Below are 16,052 nucleotides of genomic sequence, written 5' to 3'. Positions count from 1 at the left end.
TCAATTCGGGGCTTTTTAGATGTGCCTCATGGGCAAACAGCTGGAATGCTTGTTCTCAGGCTGCTCCCTTGGACGTTCTGGTTCTGTCGATCTGCACAAATGCCCCATTTTTCACAGGAATTGCAAGTGTGGCAAACATCCTTGACTTAAAATAACAATCGTTATTATTTTCTGAGTTAATTAAGAAGGTTTAATTGAACTAACTCTCAGGACTGAAGTTCACGTAGTCCCTTGTAGACTGAAGTTAATGACAGTCCCATCTGTCAGTCCCTTGAAGAAGTTCTTGTATTCTTACACCTCAAAAAACATGTATACCCTTCCATGAATGAATGTTAGTGGGGATCATGGAAGACTCAAAGGTGATCACAGGATATTCATGTAATGTGTCTGTGAAGGACTTTGAAAGGTCCTGTGTTATGAGGGCCAAGCTGGTTCTGTGGCTGTCCCTGTGAAGGTGGCCTCAGACAGAAGTGTGGTCCTGTGAATCAAGCTTTAGCTGCCCAGGGACCAGCTGGCAAGTACTTCTCAATGGCTAAGGGAACAAGGCTAATTTCTGGGGCGTGAGGTCAAGTTCACTAAACACGGAGGAAGAGACAGAGCAGGAGTCTACAGGTGTGTGAGACAGATCTGAGAGAAGAGGTAGACGGAGAAGATAGGGCAAGCTAAGCTGCAATGCAGAGAGAGAGGACCAAAGCCAACAGCTGACTCATGAGGACAGAGCTGGAGCCTGGGTCCAGTGTAGACAGAGACCGAGAGAGAAGGCGCGTCAGGGAGAGAATGGGTGAAATCTGCAGACACAGATTGTGGTCACTGTTTCTGGTTCTCTCCATGTGTAGCCAATGGCTGACTCACACCATATAAATGTGAATTGAATGAGAGATCCAAATATGTGCTAAACCTCAATGGTGAAGTGCGAATGGGAATATGGATGAAGAATGAAATAGGAAAGGAGTCAAGGCCCATGAAGATGCCACCTGTTTTTTCTTTTTATATAGATAGGTACTTAATTCTCCCTTCAAAATTGCAAAAGAGAATGGGATCTACTCAAGGAGAGAATTAATTTTTCTCTTCCCTAGTGCCCTAGTGCAGACAAAACTTGCCGGGCAACATACGAAATTCTGGAAGACACTAGTATCATATTTGGCTGGGTAACTCTCTTTCCTCCTTCTTGGCACATTTCTTGCTTTCTCCCAGATCTCTGTGTTTATAGCAACCTTACATCACATAGCATCCACCAGAATAATTTGACTGTAATTGACCCAAAGGCTTCTTTTCTTTTTGAGGACCAACCAGATATTCTTACAACCTGGGAAGGATCAACTGCAATGAGGCTCCATTTATAAACAAAGTAGATTAACCACTCTCATATTACAAATACACGCTCAGAAATCATAAGCACTGAGAAGACATATGTATAATATCACAGCTTGTGTAAGGCTTTTAAACCCTTCCTGAGTCAATACCTTTATTCTCAAATGATTTTCATCCTTCTTTGTGTTTGTCCAAATTGGAAACGACGTGTAACTTTTACACTGTCTTTTATAGAGTCAGAGCACTTAGCAACTTTAGCAGATCTGGTTAAGTTGCTTCCAACTCTGAATACTAAGGCTCATCATGATTAGGTACAGCTGTAAAAAAGAGTAAAAAGAATAGAAGCATATTTCTTGGGTTTTGTTGACTGCTGCTATAATAATAATAATAATAATAATAATAATAATAATAATACATGCCATAATAACAGTATAGGAAATGACTAGTATTTCTGTGCCAACCACTGTGCTAAGCATGTTATAGGGATTATCTCATCTTTTCTTCCCAATGACGCTATGAGGTAGATAGGACGACTATTTCCATTTTTCACAGGAAGGGAGATTCAGACATGATGAAGAACTTGTGGGTTGCCCACATCAAGGAAATGGAAGACCCAGGATTCAAAGCCAGGCTGTTGGACTTCATTCAGCAGCCACACTCTTCCCCATGACTCTCTATGGCTCCACTCTCAGGGTGTGGAAATGGTATTTGGGAAGAATAACCCTCTGACCTCAGAACCAGCCTGCAGAGGGCCATGTACCAGTGGTGGTGAAGGAAATCAGACTTGTTCAGTCTTTCCTACTTTTGGTAACTTTCTCCATTTCGTGGGATACCGAAACTACTCCTTTTCTCAGATTGAATGATATTCTCACACTCGCTTTAGTAAAAGGAGCAATAGCTTTTCAATGTATGCTTTGGGGAAGAGGCTTTCCAGGAACTGGGACACATCTGTGCATGTGTAGAGGCTGAACGAGATCAGTGGCCATGCAGTTCAGAAGCCATCAGTGTAGAGCCGCAGACGTGACAGCGCCCTCACCAGGAAGCCTTGGCTTACCAAGGATGGGGCCTGGGTTAAGGGACTTCTGAACGGAAGGACAAGTGGAACAGTCTGTCATGGGCATTGGATGTGCTGGGGGTTACCCTTTTCCATCTCTGGGTTCATCATCACCATGATGGTTACAATGCATGATGCATTATAAAATGACTACAGTGGTTTTGAAAAAGACTTTTTCATGTGTAACTTTACTTTTTTTACTCTCTTTACTCCAGTGGCTGTGTCTTAAGGAAGAGGGCACAGATGTAGTGCCTCTTGGTAGCTGCTTTTAACAAGGATGATTTAAACAAAATCTTTAAATGAACTAATAACCCTTTCTAAATGATTCCTGGAATTTTTTCTAATTTGCCTTCTTTGGAGTTTGATTCTATTACAATATTTAATTCCTTCCTCATAGGGAAGAGTGCTCCATTGTTACGGCCTTATGCATGTTTTTACATGTCAACTTGTCCATGTTCTCTTTTGCTTTTCTTTCCAGTTGAGCCGATTATATTATTTTGCCTTTTGGCTCCTTTAAAAAGGTTATTTCCTGCCTCTATTTGCTCAATTGGTTGAAATAGCCAGTTAAGTACTGGGTATTCAGAGTAGAGCCCTATAAATTTAGGATTTCTAGATTAGTTCATGAATTGTAAGTGTCTACATGTCCAGCAATGTCTGGTGTTCTAAGGTACATGAGAAAATTCCCTCCCTCCAAGATTTAGAGACAGAGCTCGTGACTGATGCAATGTGAAGTTTACCACAGTTGATGCTTTATAAATATTTGCTAAATTGAGAGCAAGCTTGGGATAAATATCACCAAAATCAGTATGAGCACAAGTGGGTAAATTAGACATTATAGAAAAAGAGAGAGATGAAATGCTGGGCTGGTGGTGTTATATTTATTTATTTACTTAAGGTAGAAAGTGGGTAAAACATGCAACAGGATAGAGAAATAATATAAGCGAAGCCTTAGTAGTAGTGATAAAGTAGAGTACACAGAGAACATGTTGGCCATTGTGCCTGGTCTCAAAATACGTGCAGTGTAAGGAGAAAGTCACTTTTTACAATGGGAAAAAATTATATGAGAGTAATTATCAAAATCAGAATAAAAGGGGAGTTCTCATCTTGGATCCCTTTGAGGATTATTATTATTATTATTACAAATAATATTATTACAAATATTATTATAAATACAAATATTACAAATAATAATATTGGTAATATTTTGAAGCTTATACTTTGTAATTAGAAAAAAAATGGTCTTTAGTCTACTCCATCTTGTGATGGAGGTAAAGGTTTAGGGTTCCATGGAAAGGCAAATGGAGAGCGTGAGTTTGACCTAGTCCTCAAGGCTACAGCCTTAGACAGCATTGGGCCCTCCAGTGGTGGGAGGTGTTGGCTCACATGACATCTGATAAGGCAGAAAGGTAATTAACCAATAAGAGACAAGGTGTTACTGAAAAGTGGAGTTGGCGCACCTGATTACTAATTAATCAGGCGTGAGAGCACCTTGTAGATGCATTCACTATTTAATTATAGCAGCCTCTCTTGGCAAAGGAGCATATGTTCCCAGCTTAATCTACTGGTTTATACTGACATCAAATTGTCATTATCAGAAAGAATCAGGCCTTTTGATTATTTCCTCTAATTTATTGAACACTTAAAATTAATGAACCCCAGGCCTTTTAAATGTGCTCAGTTGGTTTGGAAGATGGAGGAGAAAGGGGCGGGGGGTGGAAAAAAGCCTTCATTAAAAGGACAATTTGTTTGGATAAAGGTAAAGCAAATACATTTCATGGGCGATCTGAACTCTATTGAAAAACACATGAATTCTAAAAGGTAAGCCTTCAAAATGTGGAGAGGAAATAGGATAAGAGGTGTACCCTGCTGACTAACGTTGGCCTCCCAAGAACATATGGCTAAAGGGTCCTCTTCCCCAATTATTTATGTGCCAATTCTCTTGGAGACCTCACTGCACTTAAGTTTAATCAAATAAAAGAAATCAAAATTAAATGTTGGAAATCAATTGGTAGACTAACAAGGACTTCATTTTTTTTTTTTTTTTTGAAAATTTAGTTAGGTTGGGAGGAATTTAGCATAAAGCCGTCTTTATCACATATGAATATCTTCTGTATTAAGGTGCTCTTTGCATCACATCCAAGTTGTGGCTTTTTGCATTCAGTTTCAGGTGAAGGCAACATTCAAGTGACTCTCCAGGTGAAGGAGGGTGTGCCCCCAACTATTTCAGGTGAGTATTAACCCACCCACCAAATAGAAGTGCCTGGTACAGCAGAATGTCGTCCAATAATAGTTCTATAATTTGCTTCCATCAAATTGTTTATAAGCAGGTAAGCATCAGCCCGAATGCTATCATCCCTAACGATTCCCTATTGTGTCACCCCGATAGCGGAAATATGTGTCTGCATTTCAAAGAAAGATATAAGAAGGGCGCATTTCAAAACATTGGAACGTAAGAATTAAAACATGTAAATAAGCACATTTCATAAATTATGGACCATATGTGCACACAGGAGTCCAGATCTGCAGATGGGCCATTAGGCCTCTACCAAATGGAAAGAAAAATTCAGGGTATCTCCAAAGTTTAATTGTTCCCAGTAATCTCAGGACATCAGGGTAAACAAACCCTTCCCCAAAGTCAGATGGTTCTGTGAAATCTCTCTAACTCATAAAAGCCAAATTCTCAAGGACTAAAACTCAAGGACTCCTAGGCACCTTCTAATGCATTTCATTGTTTGTTTTTGTTTATCCTGAGCCAGTTTAACTATGCATTTGCATCAGGGACAAATCTTTTCAAAGGCCAAATTTTCCTTTGATTTCCAGTGGCATTTTTGTGTTATGTCAGAGCAGAGCCCATGCTAATCAGAAAATGATCTAACTGCTCCATTTAAATTAATAAATAAATGAAGAAAAGGTACTAGACTAAAACTATAAACTAGATGTACTGGTGGCTACTACTCCATGCTTATTGGACTGGGAAGAACGTGGTTCTTTGTTTTTATAACTGTTTCTGGGCTATCGTAGCATTTTGTTCTTTATGTCCCCTGTCCTTTATCCCTCCTTTCCTTCAGGTGGCTCATGATGCATTATTTATTGAGGACCTCTTGTGCAAGATGCAGGAGGATACAATGATGAGCAATGATGTTTGACTCCTTGGGGTCTTATGGTCATATGGGGATGTCAATTAAATGACTAACTAAATAATCAATGAATAAATCTCTTTTAAAATAACTGTTACCAAGAAAAGTATCTTGCAGTTCTCTCTTCTCTGACAGTTCTGTGTTCAGATTTCCAATTGGTTGGGTCAGTCGCCATTTGTAGAAAACATATCTGTTGGGGATAGTTCTCCTGCCAGGTCCCCTCAGAGGATACTGGACTATTTATGGGTGGCCATTTCTCATTCAACCAGCTATATAGTCAAGGTGCCATACCACTCAGGACTTAGTAGGAAGATTTTTGTATTAAGGACTCTTTGGAAGGAGACTGTGGGTTGCCAGCCTCCCGGGCTTCTTAGCAGGGGTCAGTTTAAATGGAAGATGCTTTACTTGGCCTATCAATTACAGCATGCTAAATAAATAGAAAGCTTCATAGAGTTATAGGATATTAATAAGGGAAAGAGCCTCACAGACTATCCTATCCAATTGCTTCATTTTACAAGTGAGGAAACAGAAGCCTAGAGATTAAATAGTTTACTTAGTCACACCTAGTCAGTGGTTGAACTTGGATGAGAGCTCAAGTTACCCAACTCAGTCCAGTGTTCATTCTGCTATACCATATAAACTCTAAGATGTTTAAAGTACCTTTTTTGGCATATATTAATTTATGACTTAGATTAAAATTAATTGTATATAGTTAGTTTTCCTAGCCGATATAATTTGCAACAGAAAACAACCCTAAACACAGGGAGTTACAGAATTTGTACATTACCATTCATCAGAAAGAAATTTCAAATACTAATATACTTCAGAGACGTTCCCTGATTCCCATAGTGTGGGGTATATGTGCTAATGTCAAACTTGAAATGTGAGTGTGTATTTTGCTTAATGAAAGTTTCTATGAAAAATAGTAAAATATTACAGTATCAAAAATTCTTTGACAAAACAGCAATGGAATGATTAATGGAGTTCTATCTATATGTTAACCCACTCAGAGATTCAATATGAGTATATAATGCAGATGAGACATTTTGGGTTAGGGTGTTCTGCTGCAGAGCGTCTCCTAGTTGACTCACTTGAAGGCTTATTCTGAGTGTACAAGATTGTGCTGGACACTGTGGAGAAATTGTGGACAGGAAACTCCAGAACCAGGAGAAATTAGGGGTATATATGGGCCACTGTTGAGGAGAGGCAGAGGAGGTGGTGGTGATGTAAGTTGTGGTATGGATGCTTAGTGGGTTTGTGGTGAGGCTTTATGCTAATTTGACTCAAGAGGATATCCAGGTTTCTGAGCACCCCTGTGCAGGTCGTTCATGTTCTTCCAACCCTGTGGCCTTGCTGGTTTCCTCTCAGTGTGCATAATGCTTTATAAGAAAAATGGGAAAGGGGAAAATGGACAAAGCAACCCACTTTTGGGGGAGGATAAAAATATTTCTGAATAGCCTTTACCGCGACGATGTTGTCTTCTCAGTGGGGGCTAACTAGAAATATGGCGTATAGTCATATGGGACTATGATGATCAGATATTCTCTTCTTAAATTTGCCATCCTTTCCCTCACGGATCTAAGCTTATTTCCTTTCCTCGGGTTTCTGAGAATCTGTCAGCCCTTTTCCTTTTTAAAGTCAACTCATCCCTGTCAGCATCTTCTGAACTTTGTCCCATCAGTAAATGACTCTGTCTTGTGTAGTTAACCTCTTCTTTACTAGTTCCTTCTGGTCAGTGCCTCTCAGTTAAAACAAAACAAAACAAAATTCATGAATACTGAGTTTTCCCCTAGTTGGTATCTCTGTTGCAAACTTCTTGAAAGACTAGACTCTTGATGCAGAGCCGTAAAAAGCTGGGTGGATGAAGGATCAAGGTGGAGAGGGGAATATTTGGCTCAGGTAGCAAGTTGGAGACCACCTTCAATTGTAGCTGTTGCTGAGTGACAGATTTGTAGAGGAAAGCAAGGTGAGGCTTCCTCACAAATGTTGGTCTTGACCAAAATTCATGGAATCTGGTTTCGAGGTAAGACTCATTTATCTAAAGATTGGGAAGACAGATCAAGGCCTGAGGGTTTCAAATCCTAAAGCTGCTCGTTCCTCCATGAGCTTTTGGGACGACCTGACCCAGTGTCTTCCCTGCCTCACCTCCTGTGCATTCCTCAATCCACTGTAATCCACCCTGGTTACCATCTCAACCACCCCCTGGAGCCGCTCTCATCTGGATTATCCAGATGACCCGCTCTGGTTGCTGAATTCAAAAGCCACTCCTTATTCACTCTCTTATTAGAACTTTGCTGTGAAGATCACTTCTGCCCTCTGGACATGCTCGATTTTGTAGGCTTCCAAGACATTGCTCTCTCCTGGTTCTCCTTGCCTGATTCTCTGCTTCTTCTTTAACTCTTGTAGGCTTCTTGTTCTCTCCCCACCTTTCTATATTAGCAATAGCCATACAGAAGCCTGATATTAACTATAGAAATCTGATAACTTTGCAAGAGACTGAAATGTGTTTTCTTCTCCATTGAGTGTTCTTATCTTAAGGCAGAATGGTATGGAACGATTAAATTTGTTCATAGTAACAACTCTTAGAATAGTTACTTTAAGATTTAGTTTGTTCAATTAAAGACCGTTTCAGCCCTCTTATAAATAAAAACGAAGATGACAAAGTGAAGAATTTGTTTCCAACATCTGTGATATAAAGAGTTTTTGAAGCCTGGTATGTGGTTTTTAAGAGTCTGTTCATTGCCCTTTTGAAATATCACAGGAAATAAAGCATCAGAATCTCTCTTTCTGGCCATTTAGTGGTCATTTCAACAAAGCCCCCACCCCAACCCCACCTGAATATTTAAAGTATAGTGTTGGAAAGGAGGCAAAATTGGGAGGAATCTAGGTTTTATAGTCTTGGTGTTTATAAAATATTTATACAGCCTCTTTCTGAGTGAAGCTTGTGCCAAGCCCATGTCTGATTCCCATGGTGTGGGGTCTATTTTGTGCTAATTAAATCGCCTAGGATTTCTACTTGACCACAATCTATATACTTTTCAGTTATCCCAGGGCTCTAATGAGACCATGATTATGAGGGAGTTGGGTTCCGGTAGACAAAGTAACTGGGTGTTTCCCAAGGTTCTGACCTCAGGTATTTTCTCTTTTCTCATTATAATCCTCTGGAGCTGTCACAACCATCCTTAGAGTTTCAAATATGACCACAAAATCCATCTCTGACTCAGAGCTCTCTCCCATTCTTCAGATTCATATCTAATCCCTCCTTGCTGTGTATCTCAACTTGGAGGTCTTTCAAAGACACCCCAAACACTTTATCGCCCAAACTGAATTCCTCGATGTCTGACTTAATGAACATCTCTGCCCATTACCAGCTGTGCTGGAAACCCAGGGGTCATCTTTGGCTCTTCCATCTTTGTTACCCATCATACCTGGATCTCTGATTATTTCTCCAGCCCCATCACTTGCCTCCTCCCAGCTCTGTTGCTTAGAGACCTCCTCCCAGCTCTGTCTGCTTAGAGACCCTGCACTTCATCTATTTCTCGCCATTACTTATGATCATCCTTCTGTCTGGAGTGCAAACCTCACCACAATCCACTTTACCTTTATAGCTCCTAAGCCTTTAAAATGTAGCTCAGATGCTCCCTCTCCAGGAAGCCTCCCCTGGCAAGGTCTCACTTCCTGTCTTTGTGGGATACCATTAAAGAGAACTCCCTTTAGAGTTCTATCCTCTCACTATGTATTTATACAACTTATACACCATCGTTCGCTCCTTTCGGACAAGAATGACATTTTACTCCTTTTCGTATCCCTACTTTTTAGGAGATTTTGGTAGAGAAGGCATTCGTTATTTGTGCTTGTGAAATTAGTATAATGGATGAGATTCTGCCCCCCCCCCCCATCATGTGAGATCCCACATCATTTGAGCTCTTGAAACTCAAAGAACATTTGGAGTCACCTGGAAATATTTTCATTCTCTTTTGGGAGACTCTGCCCTCTGTCTCTGTGCTAGGGATTACACTCCAGAAAAGGACATGCGGGGGGCAGTTCAACATGGTGTTGCGTGTGATGGATACTGCACAGTCTCCACTGGAAATTATTAGACTTATAATTCCCGATGAAGAAGCTAGTGGGATGGTTGAAAAGAAAATGCCATTTGATCATCAGTGGCAAAATCAATAAAAACCAGTTGGAACATATGAACTGTATGTAAATTACTACAATGAGAGGTGTCCAGATGATTATCTTGCCTTTAATATGCATTAAGAGCTATGACAGGATTACACCTTTGACTCAGTGATTCCATTGCTAAGATTCTATTTTAAGAAGAAATCATTTTTACTGGCAGGTTTGTATAGAGATATTTAACACTGTATTACTTAGAATTTTAAGAGAGTGGAAAGATCCTAAATACCAAACATTAAGGATTGAGTAAGTGATAGACTTTTTATATGATAGAATATTATGTAGCCATTAAAATTATGTTGACAAGGAGTTTTAATAACATTAGAAAATGCATATTAAAATGGCGAAGCTAAGTAGAAAAATAAGTGAATATAAAATTACATATATGATGTAATCTCAATTATATAAAAATGCTGAGAAATTCAGGAAGGAAATGCAAATAGAAGGTTAATGGCAGTTATCTCTAGGTAGTGAGATTATAGGCCATTATTATTATTTTTCTTTCTGTATTTGCATTTTTCAAATGTGCCATGATAATCCTATGTCATATTTATATCAGGCAATGCACAAATGTTTAATAACAAAAGTAGAACGTATTTTCCCTAGAACTAGAGGAATTGAAGGATTGAATAATTACTTGTTTTACACTGATAAAATGATTTTTAGAAGATTATAAAATATCAAAAGGCAGCTTACCTTGAGAGGTAAAAATATTGTCAATATCCTAAAATAAGGATAGAATTTGAAAGTTATTATAGTGAATCAGATTTTCACAGTTACTTTGCTATTTTCTTTCTGTTTTGTAGCTTCTACCTCTGTACCTGAATCAGCTTTAAAATGGTCCCTTCCTGAAGCATGGACAGGCATTGAAAAGGGCTGGGGAGGACACAACCATACCATTCCAGGTCCTGGGGATGACGTCCTGATTTTACCCAGTGAGTAAAACCGTCCATGAATTAAATAATGAACCAGGACAATCCAATTGGGGATTATTTGTCATTTAAATATATTGTACAAGTCAAGAGTGCGGGCAATCTTATTTGTGGGCACATGCGCCTACAACCTCCTTTTTAAAATTATTATAGGTGAAGAATTTTATAATCCTATGAAATCCAGAAAAAATAGCTCAGCTTGCTTTCATTAAAGGTGGGATAAGTAGTTACAATGCCACAAGGAGTTAGGATAATCCACTAATGAGGTATGTTTCTTATGTGTCAGAGAACAGATCTGCAGAAAAATGCTAGCGTCCTTGTGTTGAAAAGGCATAGAGTGTTTGGAAAGAAGCAATTTGCAATGTTTTCTTTTCTTTTGCCTTTTGTGGATCTTTTAAATATAGAACTTTTAAACTTTAAATATAGAATCTTTCAAATATAGAAAGATGATGAATAAGCTCTTCTGTTGCCATGATTTTTCAAAGATGCTGGAAAAGGAAACCGATAAATCAAACAGAAAAATGAAAGTCTATGTACGTATGTATGTATGTATCTATCATCTATCTAGAACACTCTTCCCACATAGACACATATGGAAGAAGATGATTCTTCAGATAAACAGAAACACACAGCCATACTTAAAGAAAATTCTTCTTTTTTTTAAAGATTTTATTTTATTATTATTATTTTTAAGGAATTTCTATGCCCAACATGGGGCTCAGATTCACCACCCTGAGATCAAGTCACATGCTCCGCTGACTGAGCCAGCCAGGTGCCCCCCAAATTCTTTCTTAAGAGTGAGTTCTTGAAACTCCCAGAAAATCTCTCTAGGCTGAGAAGAAAATGGTTTTCAAACAACAAATATATTTTCCCTAAAAGACCTAATTTCATTTATGGCTTGATTCGAACTTCCTAAGGTAATACTGAATTTAAAAAGATCCGTACTGGAAGAAGAACGTTTGGTCATCTGTAAAGTGATAACAATGATAATATCCAACATTTATTGACAACAACATGGCAGGAATGATTCTCCATATGTTAACTAATTCAACCCTGACAAGAACTTCTTTGTGATATAAGTGATATTATCATCATCCCTGTTTTTTTAGGGCTTTATTTATTTATTTATTTGGCATGTGCGCATGAGCTGGGGGGAGGGGCAGAGGGAGAATCAGACCCCCCACTGGGCGGTGAGTTTGAGATCTCAGGAACCTGAGATCATGACTCAGAGGCTCAACCTGCAGAGCCATCCAGACGCCCCTATTACCCCAATTTTTACTGACAAGGAAACAGAGGCCCAGGGCAGGTAAGTAACTTGCCCAGGTTCATGCAGTTTGCAATTCAGTGCTCAGGATTTTAACCCAGGCAGTCTGACTCGAGGCCTTATTCTTAACCCGTCAAGTGCATTCCTGTTGTAAAAGGACAAAGAGGAAATGACAAAGAGTAGTTGTGTTGCTTTTATTTAGGATAAAAAAAAAAATGAAGGCAGAATGATTAAAACGCGGTAACCTCCACTGGGCTTTGGTGGTGTGCTGGTATGGTTGTGCATAGAGAGATGGGGGACTGGAGGGGGTGAGCTGACCAGTACGAACTTGAACTATTATTATCATCCAACTCCCCTATCATCCACCTCTCTCAATGGAGAATGTAACTTTTTGAACAAACAAGCTCATGAGTCATTCCCATACGGAAGGGAAAAATCTGTTCCATCTCAGCCATTTCTTTGATGAATGTAGCCAGCGGATTGGCCCTGGGCTATGGTTTTTCCCACTAAGCAAGCTGTTTCCCCCACCCTGTGCAGGAAGCAAGTGAAGCTTTTGAAGGTTGCCAAGCTTTTAGTATCCTTTGGGACCCTTATGCTGAGAGGGGAGTAATCTTAGCTATCTTGCTTGGCACTGCCGTTGACTGTATCCACTGTGCGCCCTGACTTTGGGGAGCCCCTAGCATTGTCCGTCATTCTTCATTCCTCTGTTGGTGCGTGGTCAGTTTATATGATGGGCCTGAATTCTCTGTGAAGCTGCTTTTAAATAGCACAGAAATGAATGAATGAATGAATGAATGAATGAATGAATGAATGAATAAGAAAAGAAAAGAAATAGCACAGATCAGTGCTTTGGAAAAAAAGGGGGCATGAGGGGGAGGCACAAGCATTGGCTGTATAAAGTATCTTTCCATTGGTCCTTTAGTCCTATTGTGAGAATCAGAGAAGTTAAGATTTTTAAACCATGCAGTTATTGTTCATTATTTCTTGTTTCCAAGTGGAAAGATAAGTGAATGAAAACGGGTGTGTAATACATAATAATGAAGTCTTACCCTTGTTCTGTTGCCTTTTCCCCCTTCTCTTATAAGCTCTCTTTTAATTCCTCCAACACATGATCTTACAGCGGCCAGCATTTGACTCTGTTGTTCCCCTCTGTTTGGGGTCTCACGTAGAAGCTGTGCTGGCTTTACTTTTCCTCTCAGATCTTTGGCACACCTGGTATTTTGACCTCCAATGGACCTTTCGGTTAAATTTACCTTCTCTTTCTACTTGTGGTTTTGTATTTGTGACCTTTTCCTAGCTTTTCTGGTTTCACTCATTCCCAGCTTTCCTTGAATCAAGTAAGTTTATTCACCCAAGTGTGGCACAAAATAGACAGCAAATATTGCTTGAGTGAGGCGCACAATCTCAATGCTGCCACCCGTAATTTAATAGTATAATTACATCTTTGAGTTTGATGGGTTTGATACAGCACAACTGTAAGACCGTGCAGGTCTGTGAAAAATAATGTCTTCTCCTTTGAGCAGGTACCTACGAATTAAGATTTTTATGATGATGCTGTTGACGATGATAGCGGCAAATGCGATTTGACTGCTTGGTGTGTGCCCTGTACTCCACGTGTTCTGCATTCATTCTCACAACTGCTTTATGAGTGGATCCTGTTGTGGGCCTGCTTTTTATAGTTGAGGAGTCTGAGACATAGAGAAGTTAAGTAACTTGCCCAGGTTTCATCCAGCTAGTAAGTCAAGCGGCTGGGGCAGGAAATCGGTGTGATTCCCAAGGCCTTTTTATAGAGTTCTTCAAAAAAAAAAAAAAAAAAAAAAAACCACAAAACTCACCATCCCTGCCTGTTCTGATTCATCCAGATCAGATTGCATATTATACAGGATTTATACTTCTCTGCTTGTTGTTCATATTGTCTCCTTCCCTTGGAATTAAGAAGGAAAGAAGAAAAACCCCAACTATTTATTGAGTACCTAGCATATGTCAGATACTCAAAGAATTGAATCTTACCACATCCCCATTAGGTACATACACATGAGAAAACTGGAGAAACTTCCCAAAGAGGTATCTGATGTAATGAGCCTTTAGTAAAAGCATGTGCTTTGCATCTGGCAGCAAATGTAGTTGTAATTCAAGTTAACACTTTCTCCCAATTCAGTTTAGCCAACATTCACTGAACACTCACTGTGTTCGGGGCGCTGTACCAAGTGCTTCTGATCTGGGGCTCCAAAGGCAAGTCAGATACACCATGACCTCAAATAGCTAGGGAGTTAGCTGAGTCAATAAAACACAGAATACATAATAATACAACAAATAGCTGGAATCAGCAACAGAAGTGTTTTGGAAGTGAGATAGTTTCATGGCAGAAGAGGACCTTGAAAAATGGAGTAAGAATCTGAGGGGCAGTTAGGAGACACAAAAGCTTATTGGGGAGTTAGTGATGCTTCAGGAGATGAGGACAGGCTGTTGACTAGGATAAACCTGGGTTCACATTTGGATTTTGACATTGACCCAATTGTGTGACGTTGGACAAGTTGTAAACTTCTCTGACCCTCATCTATAAAATGAGGGCTGTAATTAATATGGATGTCATGGTGTTAAAAAGATTAAATGAGATCATGTCAGTACACATGACCATTGCATAGAGTATTGGCAGTAATGGAATTAGAGATGAAAGCTGTGATTTTTAATGTATCAGGTGCTCTTTTCCTTCATTTTTCCATCTGGCTGCCCCTCTTGGCCTCTGGTATTAGCAACACTTTGTATTTGCTTTCCAATGGCTTATTATTTAATTTTCACAACATCCTTGGGAGCTAAATAGGTAATAACTATTATTACAGTAAAAACCCATTTTTACATAATACGATTTTAATGGAACTGCTGATTTTACAAAATGAAAGTGACTGGTAAAGAAGATTTAAGTGATACTTTTGAACCTCTAATATAATTTTATGGTGTTTTGTGTATTTTAATTCATTAATAAAGGAAACGTGTAGAACATTCCCATCATTATTCAAATAGAATAGCATAATTTTTCAATAAAATTCTTAGGGTAAATTGCCTATTTCCATTTTCTGGGAAATCAATTTTATGGAATGACCTCAGACCCATCCTATTCCATAAAAATAGGACTTTACTGTACTAATAAAAGATATCACTATCTTAAGTATGGTACCATTTTCCTCCAAGGCGTTCTGTCTTTATAGACATTGGATTTTGAAAGAGCTATAAATTCTTCTCGGTGGTATTATATGGAGTAAGCTAAGGTAATCATGAAGACTTTGCTTTGCATTTTAGTTTATGATAACTTTGCTTCCCACAAACAAGTATATCTGATTGTCTTTGCCTCCTAAATATTGAGAGAATTGGTATAAATGCATTCTAGGCATCTTACAGAGTGGAGACAAGTTCTGTCTAACATATTCTACAAATTGCACTTTCACAAGCATAGATGGTCAATGCGCGAAATAATCTTGCTAAACTGTACTCCACGTTTTGTCCTGAAATGACCTGAGAGGTTTTGTATATGATGCTTCCAGTGCTTTCTCTGAAGGAATTTCAGCCATGACAGGATAACACCCTTTTCACACAGAGCAGGCTTAATGAAAGGAAAATGTGTTTTAATTCCAAATGATAGGATTCTGTTTTGAAGGGTACAGATATGATATCATATAGCCTCCAGCGTTGTGTATGTGTGTGTGTGTGTGTGTGTGTATGATAGAATTCACTGTGTTCCTTTTTCTGTATTACTTTGAACTGTCCTTATTTGAAGAAATGAATGGAAGAATACTGTTTTTCCTTTATAATAGTTCTTCTGTTTGTTCTGATTTTCAATACTTGGGTATTTTAAATGGCAGAGAAGCTCATGTGATGTTCAAATATGGCAATATTTCATGCATTTCTTTATTAAATCACAAGGCATTAAAGTTGGGGATATGAGGTAAAATGATCATAAACCAGGAAGTAATAGTGGAGGTGAGAATTGCTACAAAATATTGTAATCATAGCATTATTAGCTCGATTTACCTTTTTCTTACTTGAGATTATAACTACTTGAGGATAAGACACATGTAACAAAGATTTAAGTCTGCAAAATCAGTTAGAAATCAGATATTGTAATATTATGTTATATCCCTGTAGCTTGAGTAGTTTTCAATATTCTGACCTCGTCC

General features: G+C 38.9%; 1 protein-coding gene across 8 annotated transcripts in view; it reads left to right on the top strand.

Moving 5' to 3' along the window:
- PKHD1 (PKHD1 ciliary IPT domain containing fibrocystin/polyductin) overlaps positions 1-16,052 on the top strand; it is a 445,064-nt gene that overhangs the window by 232,006 nt on the left and 197,006 nt on the right. For all 8 annotated transcript variants that reach the window (XR_008956175.1, XM_048219586.2, XM_048219585.2 and 5 more), the window contains 2 exons: positions 4,527-4,592; positions 10,491-10,619. Coding sequence is in view for 7 of the 8 variants with exons in the window: in XM_048219586.2 (XP_048075543.1) it covers positions 4,527-4,592; positions 10,491-10,619 (195 nt within the window). In the remaining variant the exon portion in view is untranslated. The remainder of the gene's footprint in view (positions 1-4,526; positions 4,593-10,490; positions 10,620-16,052) is intronic.

This window comes from Ursus arctos, unplaced genomic scaffold (assembly GCF_023065955.2).
Source record: "Ursus arctos isolate Adak ecotype North America unplaced genomic scaffold, UrsArc2.0 scaffold_29, whole genome shotgun sequence".
Classification (NCBI taxonomy): Eukaryota; Metazoa; Chordata; class Mammalia; order Carnivora; family Ursidae; genus Ursus; species Ursus arctos.
The sequence above is the reverse complement of the archived record's forward strand: the minus strand, read 5'-3'. Positions and strand labels throughout refer to the sequence as shown.